The sequence below is a fragment of the Podarcis tiliguerta genome (assembly GCF_965153285.1).
Source record: "Podarcis tiliguerta genome assembly, chromosome: 11".
NCBI lineage: Eukaryota > Metazoa > Chordata > Lepidosauria > Squamata > Lacertidae > Podarcis > Podarcis tiliguerta.
Window position 1 is genome coordinate 17,759,728 of NC_139544.1, and position 19,900 is coordinate 17,779,627.

A 19,900-nucleotide genomic window follows, 5' to 3' on the forward strand; every position below is an offset into this window, starting at 1 on the left:
GGAACAGAGTTAATCTACTAACAAATGAACAAGTGGAGCCCCGCCATTCCGAAAAGATTTAAAACAACAATGGAGGATGCAACGTATACACGCCCTGCTAAGTAGTTACATTAAAATCAACCATCCTTGAGTTTTTATAATCTTGAGTTTTTATATTCCCATGCAACTTGCCTTCAACAAATGTCCTTTTTGCAAATTAAAATGTGTGGTTTTCTCCAGGGAAAATCTCAACGGCAACTTTCCCCTCCTGCTCTGTGTGGCTTATGAATGAATAATTGAACGATTAAAAAACTTACCAGTAGAGAGATCTGCCCTTCTTTCACAATATTTAAGATGCTCTTGTTTTTCTTCACGTCCTCACTCCTTTCTTCTGGACCTCCGGGGCTGCTCCAGTTCATACTGAGGTTTAGTTCATCCTGTTTGCTTTCTGGCGCTGCTGCCTGCAGATGAAAAGTCTTTAACTGACAGTGGGGCACCGTCTTCTCCATTTTATCAGCCAACGTCCTGTTGAGGAAGCCCTTGGTCTGGGCTTCGGGTTCATGGACCGAACCACATTTAACTAGCGGCTGGGGGGACTCCAATTCTTCAGCTAAATGCTTGTGCTGATCGGGGACAATGGGCTGCCCTTTTCTCAGCTGGGAGCTTTTCACAGGGGACAGAACGCAGAACTGTGTTGTCCCTGTCGGTGCCTTCTCTGTGTTCCCTGCTGGGCATGACTTGCCACTGAGACCATTCAGCGTTGAGTACACACTCAAAATCCGTTTCTCTGGAGCAGCCTTGGCAAAAGCAGCTAGCTGCTGGCTTGATTTAATGTAAGGCACATCCAAAATTTCATCCATGTCTAGGTCGTAGTGCTCCAACTCACCAAGCAGAACTCCAGGCTCAATGCATTTTGTTTTAAGGCTCTCTCCACTACCTGGAAGTGGATCCCCATTCTGAGGTGCAGGTGGAGACTCACTGCCTTTCTGGCACTCCATCTTCTGGTTCTTTTGGTCATCACTTTCATTATTTTCTGGGCTCTCCGGTTGGTGCTTAAGGGGAGAAACCCTCTTCACCGGTCTGAATTTACTGTACATATCCGCAATGCCAGTTGGTTTTTGTGCATTTCCGAGGACCGTCGAAACTCCTGAACTCCAGTTCGTGCTGGGAACTAAAAAAAAGGGACAAGAAACGCAACCTCAAATGAATTCCATTTCATCATCACCCGTGCATGCATTCTTCCTATCTTGTATACTTTGAAAAGAGGATACCTTGGAAACATAATTACCCATAATTAAAGTACTGTGAAAATACCGTGGGGGAAACTATACCTTGTGTTTTAATGACCACCTTGCACACCGCAAGGTTTCGGTTGCTAAAAATTAAGCGACAGAAATACAGAGCACTATTCATGGCAGGAGGGTGAAACGCGAAAAACCGTGGAAGCCACATTAAATTGAGATCGTAATTTTGGCTCCTAGAGAATGATCAGAAAATATTCACAGCCTTGTGTTCTAGTTTTGAATCTCAAGGTCAAATAGTGGTTTTTTTTTTTTTGTGATTCTGAAATGAAGCTGCAGAGGCAGCAGAGGAGAAGGTTGTGAATGTGCTTTCCATGGTGGTGGTGGAGGGAAGGAAGGGCTGTTTAGCTCTTTCTCACGCAGTCCTCCTGATCAAAATCTCCCCCAGGCTACCTGCCTCACAGAAAGAGGGATACAGATATTGCTCTCCATGGGACAAATAGCAGAATGGGGTACAATCCTAAGCAGAAGGATGAAAGAAGATTAAGTGCCTCCTCCCTGCTGCTATGTCCACATTCACAACCAGGGCCGGATTTCGGTTTGATGAGGCCAAACCTACTGAAGGTAATGGGGCCCTTTATACAGGGTGAGTCCATTACAAGAGGCCCTGTGGATACAGAGTCCACATGTTCCACGGAGTCTCTTTTGAAAGACTCACCCTGTATGTCCAGCTGTCCTTGGTCAACAACAAATTGTCACTGTTTTGTGTGTTGAATATATGCTATATGGTAATTTATGGACCTAATAGGTATCTAAAGCCATTTGAACATAACAAAATATATATTTTATCAAAGTAATTGATATAGAAATGAGCAAATCAGTGATATTTTAGGGAGCAGGCTAGCAGGTGGGGCCCATTACTTACATCAAAGGAGCCTACACAACACAAAACACTGTTGCTGTATGTAGGTTTTATTTTTTTTATCTTATATTTTGGAAATGTACATCCAGTTTTTTCCTTTATTTTTTTGGGGGGGGGCCTCCAAGAGAACGGGGCCCTAAGCTATAGCTTGTTTAGCTTATACGTAAATCCAGCACTGTTCAGAACCAGCCAATGACACTTTTCATTTTTAAAACAAAAGTTGGGAGATGTGGTCACAGATCTCCTGCAAAATGTATCATCTCTCCCTATCACACGTTCTTCAGAATTCAAATGGATTCTTGCTATCCTAAGTATTAGCTGATTTTATCAAAGTTCACTTCATTTAGTAGGAAGGCCTCACAAAACTGTCTGACAGTCACCTTTTAATGTGTAGGATTGGACTTCGTAAAAGTGTTTCTTCGCAGAGCCACACTTCAATTTATTGCGTGTACTAAATGTAATGCTTCAGTTGCATCTATCTTGCTCATCAAGTTGAGCTTCTAAGAAACACTCTGTTTCAAGAAGCAGCTGTGCTAACATTGTTATCAAAACAGCAAAAAAGTACATTTTGAAAGGAACAGAATAAGGTTTGACTTATTACCTGGATATCTTCAGAAGCTTTTGGAATGGTATTATTCGGCTAATTATTTATTATTCCAACAACAACATGCAGCTTAAGATGTTCAATACAAAAATCCCATTGCACAGATTTATTTATATATTGTATACGATCCTGAGTTCAAAGGGTGACAGTTTAATGCTGGTTTTATTTACATGTGAACCCCCCCCCCCCAAGTGATAGAGGGAAATGGATACCACATGTTTCCCAGCTGTTTCATTCTAACAGGGACCAAGACTTTACACAGAAAGCAAATTTTGTCCTAGCCTCAAGGAAAATACTTTTTTTCCCCTTTTTGACAAAAGGGGTCTAGACAGCAACAAGGCATTAACGTTTTGTTAGTCATCACCTTCTTTGCACAGAGATGATTATTTGCCTTTTAAGGTTGAATGAGCTTTCTAGTGTAAATCCAAAATATATGGCGGATCTAAGCAAATAGCTTCTGGGCTGAGATAAAGGCCCAGCATGTGAATGGCTGTGCCATCGCTGAAAAATACAAAGTTTTCAGAGAATCCACTTTCTCCCTGTGTTGTTTTCCTGGAGGACAAAATGGTAACGTGGAGAAGAATTGTAATATTTTCAGTATTGACTTAGCTATCAATTTGAAGCTATGGCTCTATGAGTTAGGTTCAGACTTAATATATAAAATTGATCTGTTCAGACAAAAGAAACTCAAGCATTTAGGGTTGGAAAATTAATGCATTTGGGTTATCTATCCTCCTCCTTTATTTGGATTTCATTTCTTAGCCTACACTAAGGATGAGGAGCTACAATATATCCAGGATCATTGCTACTTACTTAAAAGATTTGGGGCACAAGCCCATAGACACAAACTTGCACATGTTATATGTATGCTACAACAGCAGCAAGAATACTTATTACGAAGTATTGGAAGACACAAGAATTACCCACTCTGGAAGAATGGCAGATGAAGGTGATGGACTATATGGAATTGGCGGAAATGACTGGCAGAATCCGAGACCAGGGAGAAGAGTCAGTGGAAGAAGATTGGAAGAAATTTAAAGACTATTTACAGAAACATTGCAAAATTAATGAATGTTAGAATGATGCTGGATTGAAGTTAAGTGGGTTTTTTAGCAGCAATGTTAAGGAGTATGTAAAAATGGATTGTTAATGGGTGATAATTTAAAGTTATAATATAATATATTAAAATAAAAGAGTAAGATAAAATTAAAGAGGGAAAGGATTTGCTGAATTAACCCACTGAATTGGAATACAAGAAGGGGAGGTGTGAGGAGGTCAGAGAAACAAGTAAATGAAAGATAAGTTATGGAAAGACTGATTTGTTTTTAACTGTTTTTATTTTGTATTTTCTCTTTTTTATTTTTATTGGTTTTTTCCCTATTTTTTCTAATTTTTGTAACATGTTGAAATGTCAATAAATATCTTTAAAACAAACAAACAAACAAACAAACAAACAAACTTGCACATGTATTCTAGAGAGAGAGAGATGCAAATCTCAAACTTAAATGTCACCGATAATGTTATTAGGACACTAGATAGTTTTAATTCTGAGATCACTTGGCCCTTAACCAAAATATTTATCTTAGGCATAGCTCTCCAGCTTACTACATTCTTGGTTTCAATTCTCCTTTCCCAAGTCTTCTTCCCAAAATATGCTGAACACAAAGTATCAGCGCACACAGACAAAATTCGACAACCTCAGGCACCTTTTCATCTGGGTACAGTGGTACCTCTGGATACGAACGGGATCCGTTCCGGAGCTCCGTTCCCATCCTGAAGTAAACGCAGCATGCGTCTGCGTGTCATGATTCGCCGCTTCTGCACATGCGTGTAACGTCATTTTGACTGTCTGCACATGCGCGAGCGGCAAAACCCGGAAGTAACGCGTTCCGTTACTTCCGGGTTGCCATGGAGCGCAACCCAAAAGTGCTCAACCTGAAGCAACATCAACCCGAGGTATGACTGTATATAGATTCTTCCAGGTGTTTCCTCTTATTTAAGCAATAAAGGTATAAAGGGGCGAGTGAGACCAAGCTGCCTGGCCTATCACAATATCTTCATCATCCCTGTTTTATGATTCTATGATTTATTCATATTAGAACTAAGCTGAAACTGTGGTGTGATTTCAACAGCATTCCAGTCTGGCAATTTTTGAGGCGTCCTTCAAAGAGGAAAAAAGGCAAAATGCTATTAAGAAAGCATTACCAGAGATGCTAGTGCATAATGAAATCTGACTGGGTACATAGTGCTGTGCTGCTAATCATGGTCGCTACATGAGCCCTGATTAATTCCAATCATTCCTGAAAGGGAAAGAAGCCTGAAACTGTTTGGTGGCGGTGAAATGGCAGAGAAAATTCAGCGGATACACCAGTAAATAAACCACAGAGCCCAACTTCAAAACAACAACAAGATCACAGAATCATAGAATTGTAGAGCTGGAAGGCCCTAGAGGATCATCTAGTTCAACTGCCTGCAATTCAGGAATCTTTTGTCCAACATAGGGCTCAAACCCACAACCTTGAGGGAGCGTCTCCACCCCCATCGTTCAGCCCAGACACTGAGGTCCACTTTCGAGGGACTTCTGGCAGTTCCCTCACTGCAAGAAGTGAGGTTACAGGGAACCAGGCAAAGGGCCTTCTCGGTGGTGGTGCCAACCCTGTGGAATGCCCTCCCATCAGATGTCAAAGAAATAAACAACTATCTGACTTTCAGAAGACAACTGAAGGCAGTGCTGTTTAGGGAAGGTTTTTAAGTTTGATGTTTTATAGTGTTTTTAATATTCTGTTGGGAGCTGCCCAGAGTGGCTGGGGAAACCTCGCCAGATGGGCGGGGTATAAATAACATTCGGCTCCCAACCGAATGTTAAAAACACAATACAGCATTAAACATTAAAAACTTCCCTAAACAGGGCTGCCTTTAGATGTCTTTTAAAAGTAAGATAGTTGCTTATTTCCTTGACATCTGATAGGAGGGCGTTCCACAGGGCGGGTGCCACTACTGAGAAGGCCCTCTGCCTGGTTCCCTGTAACCTTGGTTCTCGCAGGGAGGGAACCGCCAGAAGGCCCTCGGCACTGGACCTCAGTGTCCAAGCTGAACAATGGGTGTGGAGATGCTCCTTCAGGCTTGGATTAAAATCCACCCATGTTATTTTTCTCTCTCTCCTCTCCAATGCCTGGTGTGCTGTATGGAAGCATGACAGGACCCAAGGGCTCAGCAGTGTTTGGGAAAGTGTAGCTTTTTCAAGGGCTACTGCCATGTGACATGGTCTATTGTGAACTTGTATCTTCTAGGACTGCTGATATACAGTGCACCAAGTGTCTGGGAGGAGAAAGAGACACTTCTCTTTGCTTTCCCCGCAGCCTATTGCTGCTACCAGAGTGGAACCCCCAGAAGTGCCAGCCTGGCAAGAGAAAGGAAAGGAATTTGAAGATCTAGTCTGGACAGCGAAGATGGTTTGGGGACTTTTGGTGGGGGTATGGGAGCAGGCTAGGCTGAATGTGAATTGACTCGGAAACTAAATGAGCTATTTCCAGAAAATTTGGGAAGTGGCTTGCGTTGCTTCTAAGTCAATCCAATGAACATGACAGGTGTCTCAATCAGATCTAATCTGCACCCCTTAGCCACAATCCAGGGTGTTCTTGCCTATCCTTAAATACCTTTTTGAAAAGACAATGCACAGGATTTCAATCATAAATGTATGTCTCTTTTAAAAAAAATAAAATTTATTAGATATTTTATACTTATAAAAAGAAAAACAATAAAAGAAAAACAATACATAAATTCAACAAACAATACATCAACAAGAAAAAGAAGAAAAAGAAGAAAATACAATACAACAATACAACATAAGAAATAAGAACAAAAACACACATCCAAATTTTTGGATCCAAATCTTTCATTAGCTTATTTCCTCGACTTCCTCGCACCTCCCTTTTTTGTATTCTAGTTCAAATTATCTAGTTCAACAAATCCTTTCACTCTTCTTCAATTTGGTCTATAATTTATCATAACACAATTTAGCTTTCAATTTCCCAATTTAACACATTAACACTTAATGTTCATATAATTCTTAATAACCCTTCTGCTAAAACCATATAACTTCATTCCAATATACTTCTAACATTCATTAATTTTGCAATATTTCTGTAAATATACTTTAATTTTTTTTCTTCTTCCAGTATGTCTCTACTGAGTATAATTTTTAATATAATTTTGAGCCGTTTTTACATCATTTCTTTTTCTTCTTCTGAATCGGTTTAACTCTTTCATTTACTCAGGAATCCTAACTGGCATATGGAAAGTTGTAGAACGTGGGCACTGTTTCCACTTTGCAGCAGCACCTCGCCTAGTCCCTTGGCTCAGGAGATGCAAAAGCAATGCTTTCCTCACCGTTGCTGGAAGTATTGGGAGTGAGGGTTCATGGCAGAAGTGAGAAGAGAGAAAGATACTGTTTTTCGCTTTGTTCTCACATGTGACTCACTAAGGAGGTGCAGCAATTTAGCCATTAATGGTTGTGTCAGAGAAATTCTACACCTACGCTACAAGCAATGGCAATTTTCTCCTTTGTGAAACACAATACATAAATAAAATACTTGCCAACGCCTGGGTCTTCAAATGTTCCTAAAAACCCCCAAGGCCCCGGGTTTCTACAATTGGCATTTTAGTTTCAAATATATTAATGAAATTACCATTTGATGTAAGCACAATGAAATTTTCAGAGGGCAATGCAGAGATGTTACTCTCACCAGTATACTTTTGCTCCGTGCTCAAGACAGAAACAAAAGAGCCTTAATCCGATTTACAAAGTGAAAAACAACACTGAATGCACTTTTTTTTTGTCAGTAGGGGAGAAAAGGTCTCCAGCTGGTTCTCATCTGTGTGCCATGGCTCTTCATTTAGTTTACACTATTAAACGCAAAAACTTTGCTTTCATCTTAACTGTTACAGTATGCCTGAGAGTAGATTCTATCTTGTAGCATCCTTGATAGAGTTTCAGAATTTGGCAAAACATCATGCCTCAAACTGGTCATGACCATATGGGTAGTAAATGTATCCAACATTTTTTCATTGGCGCCTACATCATTATGTCTTGTCACTAATGGTTTCTCGGTTTTTTTCAGTAAATTGTTGCATATACTGTGGTTTGGAGCTGCTGAGGTTAAACCCTGCGTTTATCTGTGTGCCGCCAAATCCTTTTATGGAACTTTTGTTGTTATTGCTGCTGCTGCTAATAACCTAACATCTTAAGAGAGGAGAAATTCAGAGAAAAAGCAACAGGGGAGAAAGAAACTCATTGTTACCAGACAGCTATCACACAAATACCAAAGTTTAGAAGAAGAAGACAGTTAAAGAAGGTATTTACACGAACAAAAAATCCCTATAAAAATGACGATTGCAGAACAGAAATGAGCAGCATACCTGTTCTGTCTTCATTTTGTGAGTCACACTTCCTACGTAATTCTGGGATAGTCTTGAGGGAAGTTACTGAATACTGAAAAACAAAAAAAAATCACATTTGCTCAGTAATTTTGTTACGAAATCGAACCACATTATGAGTAAAGTGGATGCCTCATTTTAATGATGTTGTGTATTACCCAGTGCTCTGATGGAGGCTTAGGACAAAGGTGGTACCCCCCTCCCCGTTTCAGTGCAACATAAAAGTGCCACCTAAGGACATTTGCACTCTGCTGCCAGAGGAAGATAGTGAACAAAGGATCTGTTAGAACAATCTGACCCACAAAGCCCAGCAGATCAGTCATCTAGTTTCCCTAGCATGGAAGCAAAGCCTCCCTAGCTGTGGTATGTCACAGAAACATAGAATCGTAGAATTTAAATACAGTGGTGCCTCGCAAGATGAAAAGAATCTGTTCCGTGAGTCTCTTCGTCTAGCAGTTTTTTCGTCTTGCGAAGCAAGCCCATTAGCAGATTAGCGCTATTAGCGGTTTAGCGGCTATTAGCGGCTATTAGCGGCTATTAAAGGCTTAAGGGATTAGCGGATTAGCTGCTAAAAGGCTATTAGCAGCTTAGTGCCTTAGAAAAAGGGGGTAGGGAGCGGGGGGGGGGGGAAACCCAGGAATCGCAAGACATTTTCGTCTTGCGAAGCAAGCCCATAGCAAATTCGTCCTGCGAAGCACCTCCAAAACGGAAAACCCTTTCGTCTAGCAGGTTTTCCGTCTTGCGAGGCATTCGTCTTGCAGGACACCACTGTAATAATAATAATAAATTTTTATTTATACCCCGCCCTCCCTAACCAGAGCTGGGCTCAGGGCGGCTAACACCAATAAAATTACAATAAAACACAACAGGGGAAAACAAACAAACAAACCCAGTTTATTAAAATACGGGTTAAAATACAATTTAAAATGCAGCCTCATTTTAATAGTAGCCCATAGATCATAACCATAAGGGGAGGGAAACATAAGGGTCAGACTGAGTCCAAACCAAAGGCCAGGTGGAACAGCTCTGTCTTGCAGGCCCTACAGAAAGATGTCAAGTCCTGCAGGGCCCTAGTCTCCTGTGGCAGAGCGTCCCACCAAGTTGGGGCCAGTACTGAAAAGGCCCTGGCCCTAGTTGAGACTAATCTAACCTCTTTGAGGTTCGGGACCTCCAAAGTGTCGTCATCTGTGGACCTTAAGGTCCTCTGCGGAATGAATTAAGTACTTAACCTGAGGTACCACTGTGTGTGTGTGTGTGTATATATATATATATATATATATATATATATATATATATAGTTTGCCTAACATATGCTTAGACTCAAATTTCTATCTATATGTAATTCTCTGAAATGTTAGGATCCTACAGAAATTATTCCTTATACAGTGAATGTATACAGGGGAGAAACCAGTTTCTCAAAGAGTATTATCACAGCATACATACATTTGCTGCAAGGGGGCACACCTGATGTTAATCAGCAAGCTATTCATTGGATTCACTCTTAAAGCAATGTCAAATGTCTGAGTAAGCAGCAATAATTTCTTCATAAACTTGTGGAACGCCTTCATTCACCCATATGATCCAGCACTGTAAAAAGAATTTTCCCACAAACAAAATTCTGTAGGTAATTTAATATTGATCCCCGTGGTCCCTTTCAAAACTGAATGCTACACATCACAAAAATGTTAATTCATGCCAACACTGTTCTCGGTGCCAAAGGTACTCATTATACCTTTGACAATAAATACCTTTCTGCACATTAGTAACAGCAGTCTGCAAAGCCAAAAGACATAGGTAGGAAAGGGGAAAAAAAATTATAATATTTTTGAGATTATATGGTGATATAATGTTCTTAAATTTAGGGATATATTTAGACATGGCAGAGAAAACTGAATTACTTGGAAAACTCCAGTAGCTTCCCACATAATAGCCGAAGTGTTCTATGCGTGGCTTTGCTGTTGGAACTGATAATTTGCCAATTATATGTCAAAATCAAATGATTCAGTCAGTCTCAGGTGACCAGTTACAGAAATAACTTACTTGGCCGATTCAAATGAAGCTGAATTAGCCTGTCACTCCACAGATTTTACCTAGGACACCCATATTTCATTAGATTTCTTTCCTTTTTTGTTCTTGGGTTCTGTTGACCTGACTCTGACTGCGCCTACTGCTAAGTCTATGGGACTTTTAGCTCTAAGAATCTGAGAGCAGAGTCCATTTACTAGATTTTATATCCGTAGTGAAGCAGCGGCATAGCCACTGATCAGGAATGATGGGAGATGTAGTTTAGCAGCAACTGAAGGGGCACAGGTTCCGCATTCCTGGTGTCTAAGACTGCAAGCCTGGGCAACCTTTCTTAGGGTCTTCAGACCCTAAGCTGGGTTGAATCATGGGCCATGCCATACCAAGGGAGGCAATGGCCAGATTAAAAAAACAAAAAGTGGGGCAAGTCCACTTTTTGATGATAAAATCCTAGTTCTCTTTCCTAAGAAGGTTGGGAAATAGTCTATGGCCTGTAGAACACTTGAGAAAAATCCTTATTCTATGGATCACCCAACATCCAAAAGTTAAATGGGTGGCTTACTGTAAAAAGCTAACCATAAAACATTACACAACAGAAGCTAGCAACCGAGGATGAGTTCAAAACACCAATGTTTACAACAGTACCAGAAATTTCACAAACCTTAGAACTAAAGGAATAAAAATGTCGTCACATGTTCACGCACATATTGAGCAATGTATTTTTGTATTTCAGCAGTGAAAAGGTACCAGGAGAAAGAGAAGCATCAGGTCTCCAAGGAAAACGCTAACTCCTTGAAGCCAGGTGGTGCAGGTTGAACTGCTACACAATTGGCAAATCAATTACAAGCAGGCTTTTTATACCCCGTTGAAATGTGTTTTGTTAGTCCAGTGTTTTTCTCTATCTATTATTTCCCCTCTCTCTTGGAATGGCAAACCATTCCATTTTTAACAGCATTAAAATATATTCAGTTCCCTATGAAAAATCTATTAAACATGCTATAAATTTGATTGTGCTTCTAATGGTGTGTGTTTGATTACACTAGCAGATTTCCTCCTGCTCAGCTCCTGTCCCAAAACAAAATATGAACGCTTGAAATTTCTGCCTTTTCTATCAATACGATGAACAGGATTTTCAGCTGAGAAAAACTATTAAGGTGCCAAGAGAGAACATTACTCACTTCTTTCCCAGGCTACTAACAGGGAACACTTCTTTCCTTGGCTCCTGTCTTTGTTCCATGGAGAGTGGCTACTGATCAGTCTTGCCATTGAGTTTTAAATATTGCTTTTTCTGTACCTGTTTCATCTTATTATTGAGACACACTATAGCCAAGATGGTACCTTCCCAGATGTTGATAGACAACAGCTCCCATCAGCTCCAACCAAGCTAAGCCAATTGTCAGGGATGATGGCAGCTTTTAATGAGGGAAGCTTTTAATGTTTAATATACTATTGCATTTTAATATTCTGTTGGAAGCCTCCCAAAGTGGCTGGAGAAACCCAGCCAGATGGGCAGGGTATAAATAATAAATTGTTGCTGTTGCTGTTGTTGTTATTATTATTATCCAATGGTGACTAATTCAACAGTACAGTGGTACCTTGGGTTACATACGCTTCAGGTTACACACGCTTCAGGTTACAGACTCTGCTAACCCAGAAATAGTGCTTCAAGTTAAGAACTTTGCTTCAGGATGAGAACAGAAATTGTGCTCTGGCGGCGCGGCAGCAGCAGGAGGCCCCATTAGCTAAAGTGGTGCTTCAGGTTAAGAACAGTTTCAGGTTAAGTACGGACCTCTGGAATGAATTAAGTACTTAACCCGAGGTACCACTGTATGCAACTTTAAGAAGATAGGTTAGCGGCAGTAGGGTAGCACATGACAAATTAGCAAAAACCAGACAATAATGTTTTTTTGGAAGTAGTTGGAATGTTTTTGGAGGGAATCGTGATTGAATGTTGCTGCCGGTTTCAGCTCTGCTGTTATTTCCCTGCAAATCTGTGAATTTGCAACTTTCAAACAAAACATGAATAAACATGACAGAACATATCTATACCCCAGAATGAAGTCCACTCAGTGGGACCAGAATGCAAATGGCATAGATTTTATTTACAGAACTCAATGATGACACATTAGAGAGAGTGCAATGTTTTATCAAAAGTAACAGAAACGGTTCTTTAATCTAACACTGATAGCAGCCTGAAGTTTATAATTGAGACCTGTATTTTCATTACACGCTAATCTTGCCTGTGATAGTGGAAGCTGAAAATTAAGAATAATACTGTTCTTATGTATTAAGCATTTTTAAACAAAAAATCAGAAAGGCCTGCTGCATGTCACAGCATTCATTATTAACCCATTTCTGAAACTGACACTAAAGGTAATTATTGAGGCACAATGGGAAAGTCAAGAAGAGGTTACACCTTCTTTGTTTTATGCTGCTATAAAACTGAGCCTAGAAATCTGCTCTGGGACATGTCCCTATACCCCACAGTGATAAAAAGCACAGTTACCTCAAATAAATTATTCTTTTGAGATTAGATCACAGTCTAATGAATTTGCAATCTTAGCCTGCCTTCATTAATAATCTACATAAAGATAGTCAAAGTTTAAAATACAATTTAGGAGAAAATGGCTTCTGAATAAAGAAGCTGAAACTTTAAAAAATGAACAATATCCCTATAAAGGCCGGAATAAAACATAAATTCAGCAATCATATGTCTAATTCCCTCGCTAATTAGGCATTTAACACATATTTGGTTTGGAGCTTTTATTGGTATTCATAAAATAGAATAACCTATAGTCAAGATCTCATTAGGGACATTGGAATAAGCTGCATCATTAGTTTCGGTAAGAACTGCAAAGTATGCACCATAGAATGATAGCATTTTAATAATGGCATCACAATTGATTACTGTATTCAGATCCTCCAGGCATATTGCTGGCTTAAATAGATCCTTAACGTCCCTTAGAGATTGGTATAATACACTCTCAGAACTGTTAACCTTTGTAGATTCTAGGAAGTAGTGTGAAATAGGGGGTATAAAATAGGAAAATGTAACAGCAGCAGAAATATATGGAAGTGTTGTTTATTCAGAGTGCAGTTCAATTTTATCCCCTAGGCTTTCCATATTTGGAAATTATAGTAATAGCAATATAAATACTACAAGGCTTAGGCTGCAATCCTAACCTGATTTGCCTGGGAGTCAGCCCTGTTGTGAGTAGACACTGCTAGGATCACACTATAAGTTCTGAAACTGATCCGTTCCAGAGCCTCCAAGAGTCCCTGTTTTCCAGGGACATCCCCGATTTACAGAAGCTGTCCCAGTTTCTGATTTGATCCCAGAATGTCCTGTTTTTCCTTAGGATGTCCCTATTTTCATCAGAGAAATGTTGGAGGGTATGGAGTTATCTGACCCCTGAGCCATCTATAGGGAAGTTTTTAAAAAATGTTTTTGAATGTTTTATATATGTTGGAAGCCACCCAGAGTGGCAACGCAGCCGGATGGGTAGAGTGTAAATAGTAAAGTGCTTCTTCTTATTATTATTATGGAACAGGACATCCCTATTTTCACCAGACAAATGTTGCATACTTTAAGCAGATTCACAACCAGGGTGTCATATGTCATCCATACCCTGTGCTTAATGCAAAGTTATTCTTGGAATGGGTGGCAGCACTGCTTTTGGTGTGTCTTTGGATTCTTGCACATTTGAATGTGTGTACTGCTGATGACTTTTCAAGACTACCCTGGGCCCAAGTGGATATATTTCAACTGGATTTACCCAGGTATTTCAGAAGAGCACACTCAGGCCTTAAATAATATGTGAGGTACAGTGGTGCCTCGCAAGACAAAAAGAATCCGTTCCATGAGTCTCTTCGTCTAGCGGTTTTTTCGTCTTGCGAAGCAAGCCCATTAGCGGATTAGCGGATTAGCGCTATTAGCGGTTTAGCGGCTATTAAAGGCTTAAGGGATTAGCGGATTAGCTGCTAAAAGGCTATTAGCAGCTTAGTGCCTTAGAAAAAGGGGGTGGGGAGCGGGGAAAAACCCCCAGGAATCGCAAGACATTTTTGTCTTGAGAAGCAAGCCCATAGAGAAATTCGTCCTGCGAAGCACCTCCAAAACAGAAAACCCTTTCGTCTAGCGGGTTTTCCGTCTTGCGAGGCATTCGTCTTGCGGGGCACCACTGTAGGTCTTTAAGTCTTCAATGTGTGTGTGTGTGTGTTTCTATCAACCCATCAGTACCACAACTGAATCTCCTGTTGCATTAATTGAACTCAACCCTAAAAACAGAATATTGGTATGTCGTGTGGCATGGCTTCGGTGATATAAGCTGTCCACAATCTGTCATGAAGACGTACATAACACTGCATGCTTCTGGAACCTCATATCGCTAGTCAGTGCAGCTCCTTCAGTAGATACCATGGCATCAAGAAGATACCCCCAGTCAACAATCTTCATTCCACACTAACTGCGACTTCCAGGCTAAGCCCAAGGGCTCTAAGTCCCACATAGAACACATTGGAGCAATCCTGTCTTGAGGTAACTATTGCCAGGACCCCAATGATCAAGCTATCTTGGTCCAGGAATGGTTGTAGCTGTCGCAATGGCTTCATATAGATGCAAACTAGCATTAAGGACAAAATAGTGCCCTAAGACACCCCATAATATATGCCACGTGTTTCTTTTCTCCTTTTCAGGTTTTCCACTCATTTGGTGAAACTGATGGAACATTTAAGCCGAAAACCAAAACAACAGAAAGACTGCCTTTCATTCAGCAGAGAAGAAAAAAGAAAAGCCTGATAACTTACAGATATATCATCACTAAAATCGATTTCATCCAAATCGAGGTATTCAGGTGCTTCCATCATTCTGCTATGCACATCTTCATTGGCTTCGTTGGATAATAAAAGTCCTATTTAAAAGAGAAAAAAGAAAGACAAAAATTAACACTGTACACTAAGGGGTTGTATTCAACATAGCACTAAGTCCTGCTAGTGCAATAATTACTGCAAGTGTAATGGGACTTTCCTGTTCCCTCCTTCCACTGAGCAGCTCCTAAATGTGTTTTGGGGTTGCCCTAATCCTGTGGAATAGAATTGCAGAGGATGAAGGTGCACACAGATGGAAGAGAGAGAGCAGTCCCATTGTACTAGAGGTAATATCGCCCTAGATTTCTATTCCTTCCTTCATCAAGGGAGATTTCAGAGTCTGTGGAAACAAATTATAATACAATAAAAGCAAAAAAACCCAAACACAATTCAATTGAAACAGGGGTGGGAAGAGAGATCTCACAACATCTGTCTGTCCCAGTACAGGCCTAATAAAATCATGTGTGAGGGATATCTTCAGCTTCTACCAGATGATGGAAAGTATGGACACCAACCAAACTTCAAGCGAAAGGGTGTTCCTAAACTGGGGTGCTAATGCCAACAAAGCCGTCTGGTGGGTCTTGGTTCCTCTGAGCTCATTCAAAGATGGTAAATAGGTGCTAATAGGTAGCCAGGGCAGTTCTTTAAAGAATGTTGTGATTTTGTTTCATGCAGAAAGGCCTCTCAAAACTCTGGCTGCTGCACTTTGCACTAGTTGCAGTCTTTTAGGGGGAGTGCAACCACATCCAAACATTCATATTTTCTGGTCCCAGGAACCACAAAGTCGCAGCAACTCCAACTTGTCAGTTTGGTTTATTGAAGCTCATCCAGCCCATTACCATCCCCAGATACTGATCAAGTATCTGCACAGCTTCATTTGATGCAGATAACACTGAGAAACATAACTAGATGCCATCTGCCTATTGAAGAATTTCTGGATTTGCCTCAGTTCTATTCAGGATCAGCTAGGTTTCCAAGGATTCTTGATGCACACTCTTGGCTTACAGATAATACATTAAAAACCCTCTTTCTAAGCTTCAAGTGTAAGCATTCAACTCAGGGAATTTCCTGAAGCTTGGTCATACAAACTCAAGAGACTGCACAGCAATATTTTTCTCAAGGCCTAGAAATGTCCTAATCTGTCCCCTGCAGCCCAGCTTCGTAGCAGCACAATTAACCAGAGTGTTAAATATTTAGGGGCTTTTGAACAGAGATCTGTCTGTATTAGGATCCAGGGTTTGGACAAAAAATAGGCTGCTTGGCCAGATGGTTTGCAAAGGTTTGCATCTGTAACCATTTTACTAAAAGTAATGGTTTGATACAAAAGAACTTTTTGTGTATGTCTCCACAACATGGCCAAGTCAGTTTGAATGCTGCACATGCACGTAAATTGTCTTGTTTTACATTTGAAGTCAGAGAAAAACATCTGGAGAAAATGCTACATGGGAGTGTTATAAACTTAACAAATACACAACGTGCACCAGTCGCAAACTTTGGCAACATAAGTGTGAGACTTAACCTCCCTTCGCCCCAAAGTATACAGGCACAAGACTTTTTATTAAAAATGGCATTCAAGCATCATGGTTCTTGCTTACAAGAGCCTTGCATATGGCTTGGTGATTTATTTTTCAAAGTGTCCTCCATGCTTCATTAAGGAAGACATGTAGCGGACACTATTCTTTGGAAGTCTTCAGTGAAGCGCTCCTTGCACAATACTGCTTTTCAGAAGCTCCAACGGTGGCAGCACATTAGGTACTCTCAAAGCTGATTTCTTCCGTGAAGAAGCATATCACCCAAGTGTGCCCAGCTGATTGCTCATCTTCTCTGTTTTTAAATGGCCTTTCCAGGGCTCTTTTCCAGCTTAGAAGGGGGCCGGGACTAAAATCACAACTCTTATAAACCTCACTTCTGCACTTTAAGCACGGATTTTAATCAAGAGTGAAAGTGGTGTTTCGGGACTACATGACCTTTCCTTCCATTTCCATTTTCCTTGGTTTTTCAGTGTTGTGGCAACCCTATTTGAACTCAATAGGTACGTTCTGAAATACTTGCTCGTAAGCTTTGACTCAGGCTGTACCAATTAAAGTATAATTGGGTCAGTAAGGTTAGCTAGGAAACCAACTTTTAAGAGCCTAACTAAAACTCAATTGGCCAAAAAGTCTAATGAAGACATGAAAGGTGATGGCACAAAATAAGAACCACTGTTGCTGTTCAGACACAGCAGTAAATTATTATTTACTATTAAGTGTATGAGTCTTCGGTTTGTGGGCTCTCTGCTTTCGTCTGCTCCTCTCACATTACTGTGAGATTACTGAAAGCTTTGGTTCTATTTTGAACGAACCATGGCTACTGGAAAGAATTTTTATTTTATTTTGTTTCGACTACGGAAGACCAACACAGCTACCTACCTGTAATTACTCACTATATGCAAACCCAAACTGAGTTCAACCTTGACTATCTTTAAACCATGGTTTATGATCTTGGATTGTTTCCCTAAACCAGAGTGTCCAGGCTTGGCTGTAACAAGTAACCCTGGTTAATTGAAAACGGAAGTGAAAGCTTTCTTCCTCTTCATGCACTAGATGAGAAGGGAAGGGAAGCACCCAGGCCTTGAGGCTTGCACAAACAACACTAAAATGTTGTAATAATAATAATAATAATAATAATAATAATAATAATAATAATATCTTTATTGTCATTGGCCCCTTTGGGGACAACGAAATTACTTGACTGCTCCATAAAAACACTAATTAAACAATATAGTAAAATACAGCAAGGGAGATTAGATGACTTTCAAAGTCCGGCTTCCCATTCAGGGCCGAGATCGCTCTGGAGAAGAAGCTGTTCTTAAGACGGCTCGTTCTTGTCTTCATCATCCTGTATCTCCGTCCCGACGGCAAGAGCTCGAAGAGACAGGGACCAGGATGCGATGGATCTTTTACTATGTCCAGTGCCTTCCTATGGCACCTTGTGGCATAAATCTGCTCTAAGGTGGAGAGTGGGCAGCCAACAATGCTCTCTGCTGCCTTAACAACTCTGCGCAACCCCATCCTGTCCTGGGTAGTACAGCTTCCGTACCACACACATAAGCCATAAGTAAGCACGCTCTCCCCGTGTTAAGCTGCCACGGGGATTTGGGCATACGCGCACAAACTTCTCATCACATACTACAGGTTTGCTGATTCACAACATGCACAGAATTAAGAGCATAAGAAGAGCCTGTTGGATCAGGCAATGGCCCATCTAGTCCAGCTTCCCTTTCTCACAGTGGCTGACCGGATTCCTGTGGGAAAATTGCCCACAGGAATTCAAGCCAGCTGCTCCACAACATACACAGGATTTCCACCCACCAACTGGGTGAACTGACTCTCATTTTCAAAGGACTAAATTTACATCAACAATGTGAATGAAATTTACTATTAATTTATAAGACGTGGCTAAGAAGAAATCTTGTTGGGACAAGTATAATCAACCTTAAGGGTGTTTTTTTGTCCTGCAATTGTGTATCCTTTGCAGCTACAAGGCAACAGGAAGTATGTTCAAGGAACTAAACAATCACATCTAACAATGGTAAAGGAACAGCTATGAGTCTTTGTAACCTTTGTGCATGTGTTTAATCACAATGCAAGGGAAATGAGTGGAGATTTGGCCAATTTAAATGTTGTGAACAGCTACGTTTGAGGGTGAGGAGTTGACAGTAAAATGGGTTATGGTTAAACTACAGTGGTACCTCGCTTCAGGTTACATACGCTTCAGGTTACAGACTCCGCTAACCCAGAAATAGTACCTCGGGTTAAGAACTTTGCTTCAGGGTGAGAACAGAAATCGTGCTCCAGAGGTGCAGCGGCAGCAGGAGGCCCCATTAGCTAAAGTGGTGCTTCAGGTTAAGAACAGTTTCAGGTTAAGAACGGACCTCTGGAACGAATTAAGTACTTAACCTGAGGTACCACTGTATTCATAACAGCTGCAGATCAAATGTAGAGCACATGTTTTGTATTCTCAAGGTCTGGAATTTGATCCCTGGCATCTGCTGGCAGGGCTGGGCAATACTGCCATTTGGCACAGGCAATACTGAGCTAGACGGGCCAATAGCATGACTTGTTATAAGGCTGCTTCCTAGGTTCCTGTGGCACAGGAGATCTGGCACCAGCAGGGGGACATTAATTCTTTCGCTTAACACCATTTCCTACATCTAGAATCATCCTCCCTGCCCTGGGGGGGGGAAGCAATGACATGTATGGCACATGTATTCACCACTTTGCATGTACGATCCACACAGCAACTTCCATGGGGTCAATTTAGACTGGGGAATTGATTTTTTTTTTTTTAATACTCTGTTCATACCAAATCAAATTAGCAGCACCCTGTAGCTGTTTTGAAAGAGTGAAAAAAGATTTAAGGATACAGTGGTACATACGCTTCAGGTTACATACGCTTCAGGTTACAGACTCCGCTAACCCAGAAATAGTGCTTCAGGTTAAGAACTTTGCTTCAGGATGAGAACAGAAATCGTGCTGCGGCAGCAGGAGGCCCCATTAGCTAAAGTGGTGCTTCAGGTTAAGAACAGTTTCAGGTTAAGAACGGACCTCTGGAACGAATTAAGTACTTAACCCAAGGTACCACTATATCTGTTTTGTAATTCCCACATCATATGTGGGAATAATCAATATGTTTGTTTGGCCCTCAACCAAGGTTCCATCGCGACAGCAGAATCTTCCTTGACTGGCAAGTAACTCATTTGATCCAGCAATTGCAGGAGGAAGGCCCTTTTATTGGGCCCTAGACAGAAGGGAAGGAGCATTGCTGACACTGAGCTTGCCCAAAGATTAAAAA

General features: G+C 40.8%; 1 protein-coding gene across 7 annotated transcripts in view; it reads right to left on the minus strand.

Annotated features, from left to right (window-relative positions):
* SNCAIP (synuclein alpha interacting protein) overlaps positions 1 to 19,900 on the minus strand; it is a 121,030-nt gene that overhangs the window by 40,712 nt on the left and 60,418 nt on the right. For 6 of the 7 annotated variants that reach the window (XM_083403837.1, XM_083403836.1, XM_083403833.1 and 3 more), the window contains exons 3-5: positions 15,008 to 15,111; positions 8,165 to 8,237; positions 297 to 1,150 (exon numbers count right to left, since the gene is read on the minus strand). In XM_083403837.1, the coding sequence (XP_083259963.1) occupies positions 297 to 1,150; positions 8,165 to 8,237; positions 15,008 to 15,067 (987 nt within the window). In that variant the 5' untranslated portion in view covers positions 15,068 to 15,111. Of the gene's footprint in view, positions 1 to 296; positions 1,151 to 3,559; positions 3,610 to 8,164; positions 8,238 to 15,007; positions 15,112 to 19,900 lie in introns of those variants that run through there. The other variant, XM_083403838.1, reaches the window with a different exon arrangement.